Source organism: Crotalus tigris, unplaced genomic scaffold, assembly GCF_016545835.1.
Source record: "Crotalus tigris isolate CLP2741 ecotype Arizona unplaced genomic scaffold, ASM1654583v1 scf7180000017685.4511686, whole genome shotgun sequence".
NCBI lineage: Eukaryota > Metazoa > Chordata > Lepidosauria > Squamata > Viperidae > Crotalus > Crotalus tigris.
The window spans coordinates 3399739-3412498 of record NW_024096565.1 but is presented as its reverse complement, the minus strand read 5'-3'; the positions used below and the strand labels follow the sequence as shown (position 1 = coordinate 3412498).

The 12760-nt window shown below is 35.8% G+C and overlaps 1 protein-coding gene across 8 annotated transcripts in view; it reads right to left on the bottom strand.

Annotated features, from left to right (window-relative positions):
- Positions 1–12760, bottom strand: part of NALCN (sodium leak channel, non-selective) — a 222774-nt gene that overhangs the window by 16628 nt on the left and 193386 nt on the right. For all 8 annotated transcript variants that reach the window (XM_039337741.1, XM_039337739.1, XM_039337745.1 and 5 more), the window contains 14 exons: positions 11339–11461; positions 9981–10037; positions 9619–9739; positions 9402–9533; positions 8299–8466; positions 7396–7500; positions 6548–6654; positions 5793–5913; positions 5596–5694; positions 4997–5090; positions 2646–2752; positions 2417–2491; positions 580–699; positions 98–166 (listed from right to left, as the gene is read on the bottom strand). In XM_039337741.1, coding sequence (XP_039193675.1) covers positions 98–166; positions 580–699; positions 2417–2491; positions 2646–2752; positions 4997–5090; positions 5596–5694; positions 5793–5913; positions 6548–6654; positions 7396–7500; positions 8299–8466; positions 9402–9533; positions 9619–9739; positions 9981–10037; positions 11339–11461 — 1498 coding nt within the window. The remainder of the gene's footprint in view (positions 1–97; positions 167–579; positions 700–2416; positions 2492–2645; positions 2753–4996; positions 5091–5595; positions 5695–5792; positions 5914–6547; positions 6655–7395; positions 7501–8298; positions 8467–9401; positions 9534–9618; positions 9740–9980; positions 10038–11338; positions 11462–12760) is intronic.

Genomic DNA, 12760 nt, shown 5'->3' with positions numbered 1-12760 from the left:
CAGTAAGAGCCTCAATGCAGTAAAAAAAAACCACAGTCCAACTTATTCAATGTGTAATTAGTATAAGGATGGGGAAAAAATCCTCATGTGTACTTACGTGCTTTCCACAGATTGAAAAAAACCTGAACACAATAACGCATGCCCCCATCATATACGTATAGGCATTCTGAAACACAAAGTATCAATATTTGAAGAGTTACTCAGGACTGATTATTAAATGCAGCTCAGGATTGTACTTTTGCGATAACCAGTATAGCTTTAATACAATATATTGAATGACTGAGTGCATAGTTCTTGATGTAAAAAGACTCACTATTTCATTATTCAGGTGTTATTACATGGAAATAGATAGAAATAGCTATATATGCTGCATCCCATTAATTCTAGTTTAAACCATTTGTAGCTGCCTGAGTAAACTCAGTTATAATATTAATTGTAATTACAAAAAATACTGTCTTTTCAGGAATGATCATAACAAGGCAAGATCAAGCCTCAATGAATTATACATTTTTCAGATTTGCAAAAAGAGGAAAACTATCCTACATTCTTTGAATAGACAATGTGGTTCTTGAAACTTACAGTTATGGCAAAGTGGAGAATCACCCATATGACACCTAATGATGTCACCAAGAGATCATAACGATTTCTTCTGCTCTGCCAAAATCCAGCAGGTGACATGGCAATAATTTTCATTGTAACCTTGCAAAAATAAATGTGTATGTAAGAGCTTCTCTTTGTATAATCTTGAATGATTCCTCAAAGTTATGTTTTAATAATATTCAAATGGATAATTATTGAAAATTAATTTAACTATTGGATTAAAATATGTATGAGCAAAAACAAACCTGATATACAAGAAAATGTTACAACATATACATATTTTACTAGTGTTTGGTTATAATTATTAATGCAGAAAAAGAAACCTATTTTAATGTTTGATCGATCACTTTATATCTAATCACCATAATTTTTTTACATGAACACAAGAAATTGGCAAAGCCTCTCCTTTTGCTGTTCGTTATGATTTTAATTAACTTAATTCTATGGTGTTTTTGTCACCATCTAGTAACACGGACCAAAGCTGATACAGGAACAGTGATTAGATCTCCATATTTAGATATTTTAGATAAACTTTATGAGTAGGGTACTAATGCTTCTAAAATCCTACATTCAGATCCAAAAACCTAGACTTCATTTGCTTGTAAAAGCACCTCCTTTTTTCTTGGATTGTGTGTCATGAACAGCAGAATGGTTACAGCTTCAGACAGGCAGACCTGAAAATTATAGCTAATCTGTATACCTTTCAGATAGGTTTCAGATCAGGACATGGTATTGAGATGACATTGATGATGCTCGCAGATGACCTCTGGTGGAGCTGGGATGGGGGCAATGCATCTCCTTGATCTTAATGAATGTTGATACTATGGTCAATGACATCCTTTTGTACTGCTCACAGGGATTAGGAGTAGGAGATATGAAGGCGGTGGTTCCCCTTTCACTGTGATCAGGTCCAGGAACAACTTAAGTTCACCCTTGACAAGCTGAATGGTTATGCATATTTGGACAACCCAGTACAAAAATATTCCATTTTTATTTCTGAATGGGGTTGCACTTCTTTCGGAATTGGTGTGCAATTTGAAGACTACTTGGATTCACAACTCTTGAATAGGACCACTTTCATACAAATTCATCAAGTGTATCAATTGCACCAAAATGTCTTTAAAACAGTAACTTACCACTGCAATGCACTCTACATGGGACTGCCCTTGAAGACTATTTAGAAGCTGTAGCTGGCCCAGGATCAGAAGCATGGGCAGTTATGGGCATGCCATGGTATGGCCATATAACTTAACGTGTCTGCTAAGAATGTTACTAGTAGGCACTGGTTAACCAACAGGATTCCAGATATAATTCAGGATACTAATGATCACTTATAGAACTTTTCATGAGTTATCTGAGGGACTGCTTGTCTTCACTCCTGTGTGGTCTGGCAAAGTGGACAGTGCCATTTGATGGGATCAAGAAAGTGAGCCTTCCCTATTATAGTGCCTATCCTCTGGAATGATATTCCCTCAGAGATTCATAGTATAAAATCATCACTCTTACCTTATTTAAGACAGCCCTTAAAACCTGGCTTTTCCCTGGCCTTGAGTTAGAATAGAGGTGGACTCCTTATGAGGACAACTGGCTTAATAAAATCAGTGTTATGCTTCTAGACATCTGTTTTTTTATACATTTTGCATTGTGTTGTTTTAAATTTATATTATATGCCACCTGGAGTCATAATGGACTCAAGTGAGTTATAGATGTAATTAATAAATAGTATCTATATTATCTTCTAATATTGTAATGTACAATAAATGACACAAGGCAAAACTAATCTGAACTTATTTATAGAAATATTGAAATATATTACCTCTAGAACAAATATGAAGGTGAAGACCACTGACATTGCAGCTAATGGACCAGTTACTGGATCTTGATCATCCCACTTATGCAAAAGAAAAAAAATAGTTTATGAAAAAATATCTCATTTTCTTTTCTGTTTAAAATTCTACCACAATTGTTCCTGTTTATTAAAAATACAGCGATTTTCTCCTATTTATGTTCATTTGTAAGTAGTTAATAAAGCACCTTAAAAGTACCTTAACAGATAATAGCACAGATTGGGCCAATACAAGAACTGCAATGGTTCTCTTGAAAAATGGGTGCTGGGTTATGTCATACATTTTAGCTCGGAATCCATCATTATCTGAAAAAACAAAAACAAAATAAAAGCAAAAGTTTATATGGGGCACAATTTGCAATGACTTCTATGATTTTTTTGCCTCAGTGTAGCTGTTAGTTGTGGGCACATATTAGTCAACACAGTATAATATTGTCACTTTCACACGCGAGCAAAGTAGATAGATTTGAGCCCTACAAAGCTGGCTTCAGAAAAAGTTAAGGAACATGAGACATTATTTCTGATGAATGCTGGGTAATTAATAAAGCCAAAGAATACACACAAAAAAGAATTAATTGATCACAGAAAGCATTTGAATGTGTTGGCCATACCAAGATGTAGAATGTCCTTAGGAAAATAGAAAGAATAACTTTCTCCTCATGTAGAACTTACACATGTGACAGGATGTCACAATCCAGACAGAAAATGGCAAAACAGACCAGCTCCAGGATGACAGGAGTGAGATAAGGCTATATGATAGCCATAGTGGCACAGTGGTTAGAACAATGTATTGCAGGCTAACTCTGCTAACATTGCCAGGAGTTTGATTACTTTGATCCCGACCGGCTCAAGGTTGACTCAGCCTTCCATCCTTCCGAGATCGGTAAAATGAGAACCCAGATTGTTGGGGGCACTATGCTGACTCGGTAAACTGCTTAGAGAGGGCTGTAAAGCACTGTGAATAATCTAAGTGCTATTGCTATATACTCGCATATTTATTCAGTCTATATGCTGAGTATATATTGAAGCAGGCCTGAATGCAATGAGTGTAGTTTTAAAACTGAAGGAAACACTTCCATACCTTGAGCTGTACTGATGAAATTACTATGATACCTGAAAATGCAAAGGATCTACAAGTTCTAGTTATGAAAGTCAAGGAGCACAATGAAAAAAAGAGAAAGTAAGTTTAAATGCAAAGAATAACGATAACAATACTCAACCTTAAAACTGACAATGAAGTGGTAGGTAATTTCTGCCTTTTAGGATTAACTATTAGTAAAATAACTAGCTGTCCAGAGATACACTGTAGACTAGCACTTGGTAGGATAGTAATGAAAGCCTTGGAAAAGATATTTAGATACTGTGATATATCTATACCTTCAAGATCTGAAACATGCAGGCAATAGTTTTCTTTTTGACATTCTATGGAAATGAAAGATGGACTTGAAGAAGCAGGACAGAAAGAATATGGATGCTTTTGAACTCTGGAGTTAGAGAACACTCCTGAGACTATCTAGAACACAGAAGATAGAATAATAGGATGGAAGGTACCCTGGAGGTCTTCTAGTCCAACCTGCTGCCTATGGCAGGACATCCTATATCATTCTAGACTCTCTTTGGGCTTGATGGGATGGATGCACATGATCATAGAAAGAATAACAAACGAATAGAATGTCTATGGAGATTCTCAGTCATCCAGGTCATGGTTGCCCCAAAGGTGCTTTTTCAAAAGCCAATTGGACATTTCCTTGAAGACATTTCTTTGAAGTCATTTAGCTTCTCATCTGAGAAGCTTCTTCAGAACTGAAGACACTTCTTGGATGAGAAGCGGAATGTCTTCAAGGAAAAGCAAAGTTCAGTTGTCTTTTGAAAATGCACCTTTGGGATAACAGAACAGAATAATAAAGTTGGAAGGGATCCCAGTCCTCCAGTTCAACCCCCTACTTAAGCAAGAGATCCTATACCATTTCAGACAAATGGCTGTCCAATCTCTTCCTAAAACCTTCAGTGATGGATCACCCATAACTTCTGAAGGCAAGCAGTTCCACTGGTTAATTGTTCTCACTGTCAGGAAATTTAGTTCTTCCCTCCTTGAATAGCTTTCATCCATTGCTTCTTGTCCTGCCTTCAGGTGCTTTGGAGAATAAGGTGACCACCCTCTTCTTTGTGGCAGCCCTTCAAACATTGGAACACTGCTATCATGTCAACAAAAATGGATCATAGAACAAATTAATCTAGAGTTCTCAATCCAAACAGAGATGATAAGCTCAAATTATAATATTTGGACATGTTATGAGAAGTCTATAATGATGGGAAAGATGGTAGGAAAGAAGATAAGATGGCCAGCAACAATATGAATGACTCAGTTATAATGGTGATGAGTGCACTGCTGGAAAACCTGAAGGATCATTTTGGGGATGAATCATCCTGAAGGTTGCTAAGACTCAACTTCAAGTTGATGGCACATAGTGACTTAAACATTTGATCAGTATGCATTATCACTTAGTGGTTTCATTATCTCTTGAATCTGAGTTTTAAAAATCTAGATACCTGGGCGTGGTGGGAGGTGAAGAGGCTGTGCTATCTTTAATCTGCTCTTCAGATCTTCCCATCGCCTCTGGTCAACTGTTAGTAGAGCTGTTCCCTAAAACAACAGGAACCATTACCACCAAAATGTATTTGCTTATTTCTTATCATATTCATTATTGGAATGAATAATCATTAGGGATTCTTTCAACTAGGGAACAGTGCTCTATTTTACTTCTGTTTTAGGGGTTGTTTTCTAATTCCAATGTGTGTGTGTGTGTGTGTGTGCTTTGTCCATTTTTTAAGTTAAGAATCTTACTGAAAATTTGGTAAGTCATATCCAGGTTGCATACCTGGTAAGAACAACCAGAGGGGAAAATGCTTATAGCAAGACTTAGAAATGTTATACTTACTGTAACTCCATTACTATAAATTAATCCTGTAAATACTTAGGTATGCAATACATTACATGTGATGCAAAAATAATTTCATAATTAAAAAATATTCCTGCTGTTTAACTATACGTTAGCACAGCAATATTATCTGATTACACATTAAAACATTTAAAAGTAACACAATATAAATATGATTACTATAGAAAAATAGAAAGTCTGCAGTGTTACCTTATTTTCATTGAAATTAGCAATGACAACTCCAACAAAAAGGGTAAGTCCAATCATGCAGCCCAGGAATACAAAAACATGAATGTAGATGCCATGAATCTGCAACATAAAAATTTATCAATATTCCATTTGTCTTATTAACAAAAATTAATAGGAAAAAATCTGACAAGTCTGACAAATTTGAGGAAAGCACTTACTGGACCCACACGATGAATGATGACGTCTCTGACTTCTACCCACCCCTTTAATGACAGGACTTCAAATAATGCCAACATTGCATTACCAACATTGTCAAAGTTAAAGTTTCGAGGGTTAGCCCTGCAATACAACACAGAGATGAGGAGTAAAAAAATGTTGTTTGCCAACAAGATATCCTAAAACATTGCCAGGTTAGTAACCTGTTACTCCCTGACGTGATTCTCTTGTTCTAGCCCAGTGGTTCTCAACCTGTGGGTCGGGACCCCATTTGGGGTCGAACGACCATTTCACGGGGGTTGCCAAACAACGCTGTCCACCATTTTTCCCCCCTTTCCTTAGCTGTGCTACTCCCTTTTATTCTATTGGCTTTTGAAAGCCAATAGAATAGACTCTCTTGAATAGAGTCTAGCCTCTCCTGAAATTCCCTCCATGATCTTGATCTTTTGTACTCCTTAATTGTGATAAAGAGTCCTTTTTCGGGGTGGGGGGAGATGTTTGATGGGAAGAAACTGACAAATGGCAACTCAAGAGAATTAAGCAATGCAACTAATCAATTGCTCTTTTGCTATTTACCCTACAATAATAATCTCTAGATATATTGTCTTTTGGACAGAAGGCACATTCCAATGTGGCTGTTGAATTTAAAGATTTTGAGATTGGAAATTATCATTCCATTGGATTAATCTACTGGAGTAATTCTATTAATCAACTCTAACAATAAATCTATATTTATGGCCAAAAACACATTACTTACCAGACTCGAGGCACCCAAAATCCAGGCTTTTTTTCACCAGGTCTTAGCTTCAAATTCAGATTTTTCGAAACACTTACATTTATTCGGAATATACCATGGCAATCTTCCTGTCAGAAATATAACATCACATTTTGTATGGAAAAACCAAAATGCTTTATTTTAATATATCTCAAAAGCATACTGTAAACAAACAAGAGTTATGCCTCAGTTTAGGGAATCTGCCATTTATGTTTAGGAATGCAGAGAAGCTAATCTATGCATGAAGAAGACAGAACTTATGGTGATAAATTCTTTCCCAGACTTTAAGCAATATTTTCCTTGACTGAGACCACACACGTATTGTAAGCAACATCAGATTTACAGTACCAGCGATCTGCTTGGACAGCTGGAGGAGTAAGTCTGGATTCTGGAACTCTTTCAGCTAAACTGTTCCCTCTCAATGCTTGAATTCTTACATGTTGGGAAAGGCACAATTATTAGATTTTACTGTTCTCACTAAGCTAAATACTGAACTTCATCAGTTACATAGCTGATCCTTGCTTCTATTGATCACATTTCGTGATAATTTATTATTTGAAAGTAGTTTGATGTATACATGTATGTTTACGCTTAGGTAAGCATATATGGTAGAAACCATTGTGAGAGGGCAATACTCTAAAAGGGAGTCCAGAAGTATTTTTAAACAAATGATACAGAGGGAAATGACTTGTCTTAACAGAACATATACTTTCAGTTCTATGCCTTTTTTAGTGTTTCTATATAATATCACCATAAATTAAGCCTCATCAGCTGATGAAAATGTGTGAAAGAAGGAGGAATTTATCTAAGTACATAAAACGTGCTCTTACTCTTGCAGTTATATGGGGATCATTGCACTTAGCCAGTTTCCCAGCAAAAAGTTGAACTCCAAAGCTTGCAAAAACAAGCATTAATGTCAATAAAAGGATTGAAACCTGAAAAAAATATGAAAAAAGTATTTTTCTCTTATATTTTCTATAACAATAATTATTATGCAATGACTTTCATTACAGAACTGCAAGGAAGAACCCATTACTATAACAGTGTTTTTAGGATGGCAGCTAAGTGGTTTCTTCTGTTCATGTTTTTTTCATCCTTCTTTTCATATACACTAGGAAGTAAGCTTACTATATTCAAATTTACTCCCCATCCTGTTCAAATAACTTGCTATATATTTCATGCATTCAAGCATGTGCACAATCAAAAATGTCCTAATGGACTGGCCAATTTATTTTGCCAGTCATAGCAATCAGATTTATCTATAACTCTTTAAAGGAAACCCATATACTTATATCAAACCATGCCACTCACACATAGCAAAGTACAAAGTTTACTTTTAACACTTGCTAAAATTTGGTATTCAGAACCTGGGAGAACAATGAAATAATAGCACATTACATTTCTTTGTGTAAACATGGGAAAATTTAATGCATCTTGCAGGAATGTAACATTTTCCCCAGTACAAAATATCACCTATTATTTTTTGAAGAAAATGTAATGCCTTCATAGCAGTAACATTGCATTCTTAAAGAAACAGACCACCTGCTTTAAATACATAGCTATGAATGTGATCAGAGGTTATAACTGGATGGATTCACAAGCAATTACAAGAGTCAAGAACCAAGGAGATTAATTCGTTAAATTAATTTCTGGACCTCTGATGAAATATATGTGTTGATGATTTCCCTTATAAAAAAAGATATTTGAAATGAGAAACCATACATAGTACTCACTAGAAAGATTTCTTTGAAACCACTAAATAGTTCCCGAACAACTTTTCTCATCTGAGGCACCAGTTTAAAAATACGAAGAGGCCGAAGACACCGTAGAACCATTAGCAGCTGAACTCCTGATTTAGCAGGAACATTCTGGGGCATCCAGCAGAGAAACATCAGGCTTACCTTTGGAAAAAGAGAAAATAACCTGAATTATAATGTGAGTTTTAACATGTATTTCCTTCCTACACTACAGATAATCCTTGACTTATGACCACAGTTGAGTCCAAAATTTCTGTTGTTAAGTGAGACATTTGTTAAGTGAATTTTGCCACATTTTATGACATTTATTGCCTCAGTTGTTAAGTGAATCAGTGCAGTTGATAAGTTAGTAACCCGGTTGTTAAGTGAATCCCCATTGACTTTGCTTGTCAGAAGGTCGCAAAAGGGGATCACATGACCTCCAGGACACTGCAACTGTCATAAGTATGAACCAGTTACCAAGTATCTGAATTTTGATGATATGATCATGGGGATGCTGGAAAGGCAAAAACTTACAACTAAACAAGATCTCCTCCCTCCTCTTTACTGGAATAATACACTGTTGGAGAATGATAGAGTATGTATAGATTAATATTTTCTATTCACAATTCCATTTCCTATTTTTTTTCTGATAAAAAATAGAGGGAAGCCATGGAAACAAAATATAGAATATTCTGAATATTCTGAATACAGAATAAAGAAAATACAAAATACAGAATACTGCCAAAACATTATAATGGTGTTGATGCTGTTGCTGTGCCCTTCATTTTCAGAAAAAGTCTATGAAGGAGGTGTGGCAACTGCAAAATAAATCCTTAGTACCATGATGAAAATAATATACTAATAAAACAATGGAATTTCTTTGTTTATTTTAAATATTCATAGTCTCCTTCATAGTATATTTTTGCAAATATGTTAGACAACAATTAAGCCTAATTGTTTATATATTATAAATATACAACTGAAGGTAATGGAACTTTATATGAAAATGATGTCAACTATGGATACAAATTATTTCTAACTTTAACATAGATCCTAGTTTTTACTGGTTTGAATTAACTTGAAGAACAAAAACTTACAAGGTAAATAAAAATATCCATGACACCTCCAAAATCTCTGATGACTGCCGTTGGTGTAAAAAACAAGCCATCAGCCATAATCTTCAAGTTAAGTTCAATACTCATAAATATTACAAAAACATATTCAGCAATCTGAAAAACAAAGAAAAAACATTGGCTGAATAACAGTAAGGTTTCCAAAATACTGTACCCAAACCAATTATTTTCAGAAAATTACCTGTAATGTAGGTGCATGCATTACTCTTCGAAAAGGGGATTCAAACATCATTGAAATACAGGAACATATGGTGACAATGATCATTACCCAATCTAGATAAGTAACTAATCCCAGCAAATCACTGCAAAATAAAATGGAATAAATTCAGTGGCAATGAGACTCCAGAAATTATAAATATCAGTCAAATATAAGTTGGACTAGTGAAATTAGATAATTTTTCACAATGTTGACATCTTAGAAGTAATTATTCTAGAAAACATTTCTAGAAATAATTATTCTAGAAAACAGTTTTATTCTAGAAATTTAAGTTTGCAAAAAAGTGTACATCAATGTATAAAATGCATAAATTCATTTTTGCTTACTAAAGTTGATGATATTTTGTGTTTTTAACTGCTCCAGTAACAGGATCTGTTTTAGAGCTGTAACAGAGAAAAAAATGTTTAGAGTTCTATTGTTCAATTTTTATTATACAAAGCCGTGTTACAAATATATAAGGCAATCTGCATTTGAAATGAAGAGTATTTTTTAAAATAAACAAAACCACAAATTCATAGCCATTTGGGGATTGAACATTTTCATTTATGATCCCACAACTCACAGAAATTTGCTAAAATTTCATACCAGTTTCTTAAATCTAATGTTAATAGATATAGTTTAGATCAGTGGTTCTCAACCTGTGGGTCGGGACCCCATTTGGGGTCGAACGACCATTTCACGGGGGTCGCCAAACAAGGCTGTCCGCCATTTTTTCCCCCTTTTCTTTGGCCACGCCCCTGGCACCCGGTGATGTATAAGTGGTTGGGGGTCACCACAACAGGGGGAACTGTATTATGGGGTCGCGGCATTAGAAAGGTTGAGAACCACTGGTTTAGATTGAGCCTTAATTTTAAAATAAGGTGACTATTGGGCACTGGGAACATATAAGGACAATTTTTTTTCCTTTAATTAATAGCTACATTGGCTACCCATCAATGGAAACAGAATTTGTGACTTAATATATCCGTTCTGAAATATCAAGATAATTTATATTCTAGTTTATATTTTTAGTTCAAATCAAAGTCCCTAAATCCTTCCTCAAACTGATGCTGTCTAATATATTGTTTTGGATCTCTGAGAGTAGATGTTCCAGAACTGGATGGCAGCCGGTATTCTACAGCAGTTCCAAAGTTTGTATGACTTTAGGTTTATACCATATCACTTCTGTTTAAGTTGTCATCACTATCCCGCCACCAAATAATATTTGTTTTAGCTGAGCACATGCAATTCCCTCCTTCAGGAATTTCTCAGGGAGGGCTTTGGAGTCCAGGCATACTGCTGGATGACTGGAAGGCTTTGTGAGAACTGTAAAGTACAAAGTGAGGTCATGTTCTCCTCTATCAGCTGCCACATTTGAAAACTTGTACAATATTCAAATGAGTGTCAAGGGCAATCTGCATAGAAGGTATCACAACATTCATATCCCTGAATTCATTTACAAATTTTGAAAAAAAAAATTCTGTCACTTTATGTAGCAAAAGCAGTGCACACAGATTTCCTAATTTTTGTTGTGCTTGAAAGAATAAAATAAATAATAAAACCAAGAGACATTTGCAAAATATGTAATTGCTGGCTATGCTAAAATGTCTCAGATTAGTTATTGATGTTATTTTGCAGAAGCTTTTTAATAACAGAACATAGTGAATCAAAGCAACACACCATCATAAGTTACACATGTACTTACGCATTAAAGCGAGCTCTAACTACAACTCGGCAGAAATTCCTAAATCTGTGTTCCCGGCCCACTATGAAGAGAGGCTTGTCAAAATAGGGGTGATTCTCCCGCAACTCTTCTTCCTGAACTTTTCTTTCAAGAACAACATGATTACAGAGACAGCAATCAATATATACATTTTTTTCTAATTTCTTTTGGACAGCAGCAATATCTCAATTCTAGTATAACTGAGACAGTGTTAAATGTGGGCTTTAGAAAGCCTCTGATCAGCTATGATGATTATTTAATGGTTACTATCAAGTACCCCCTAACTTGTTAGGGTGCAAGTCAGATGATCAGGAGATAAAATAAGCTGGGAACTAAAACCAAAAATTATACAAAGAGTCCTATATGCAAAACCCAGAGAGTGAACCTACAAGATTTCAATGCATAAGTTCTCTTTCTATGTGAAAAGTTCACAGAATTGTTGAGAGGCTGTAACTGCTTCTCAATGAAGGGGCCACCTTGAAGGAAACATGGAACAATACAAGAAAGTGCACTTGAACAAGAAATGGTTCTCTCTTGAGAGGGACCTTGAACAAGAGTTCAAGAACTTGTTTGTTTGCTTGCTAGTGGAGAAACAATCACATTGCAAGTGAATAACGAAGCTCCATCTTTTTCTTGAAATGGAGATTATACAACTGAGTATCATTCACATATTAGTGATACCTCCACCCAGTAGACCAAGGCTTCATGTAGACTAAGGGTCCCCAACCTTTTGATTCCATAGACCAGCAGAGGTGGTGCAAATGATCCTTCGTGCGCTCGCTCGCTGCTTTGGTGGCCTGGTTCCCAACAGTCCATGGCTTGGTAGCTGTCATGGCCTGGGGTTGGGGACCCCGATGTACACCTTAAGCATTAGGGAGGAATAGGATGGTTGCCCCCCCCCCCAGCTCTCTACTTTGGAGTTCTTGTAAAGTTGACCTATTCCCCAATCATTGACTGAAACCAGTCCTCGAGGAGAACACAATAAGACAGTGTTTCTCACAGGCAACTTTCATGGTTCAGAAGGATACCACGATCAATTGAACTGAAGACTCTTGAGAGATTCAGTTGCACTGTCCCACTGTGGTGCCACCACAGATCATCTCCTGAAATGAGCAATGCAATTTCCATCTAATAACCAGGCCTGAATCCTGACCAACAAGCATCCAGAAAATCTTTAGGATTCTCTGTGGCTAAGTAGTATCCTAATTTCTTCTTTCCATAGAGAAGGCTAGACCCTGGATGATAATGGCCTAAATATACTACTAACTTTTATGATTGCAAGATCTTTGAAGATGTATGTCCAGCAAAGAATGCCCCCTTTAAAACTATGCTGGCCTTTGAGATTTATGCATATTATCTACAAAGAAAATATGCTCATAAGCAATCTATCAATGGGGTAACCAG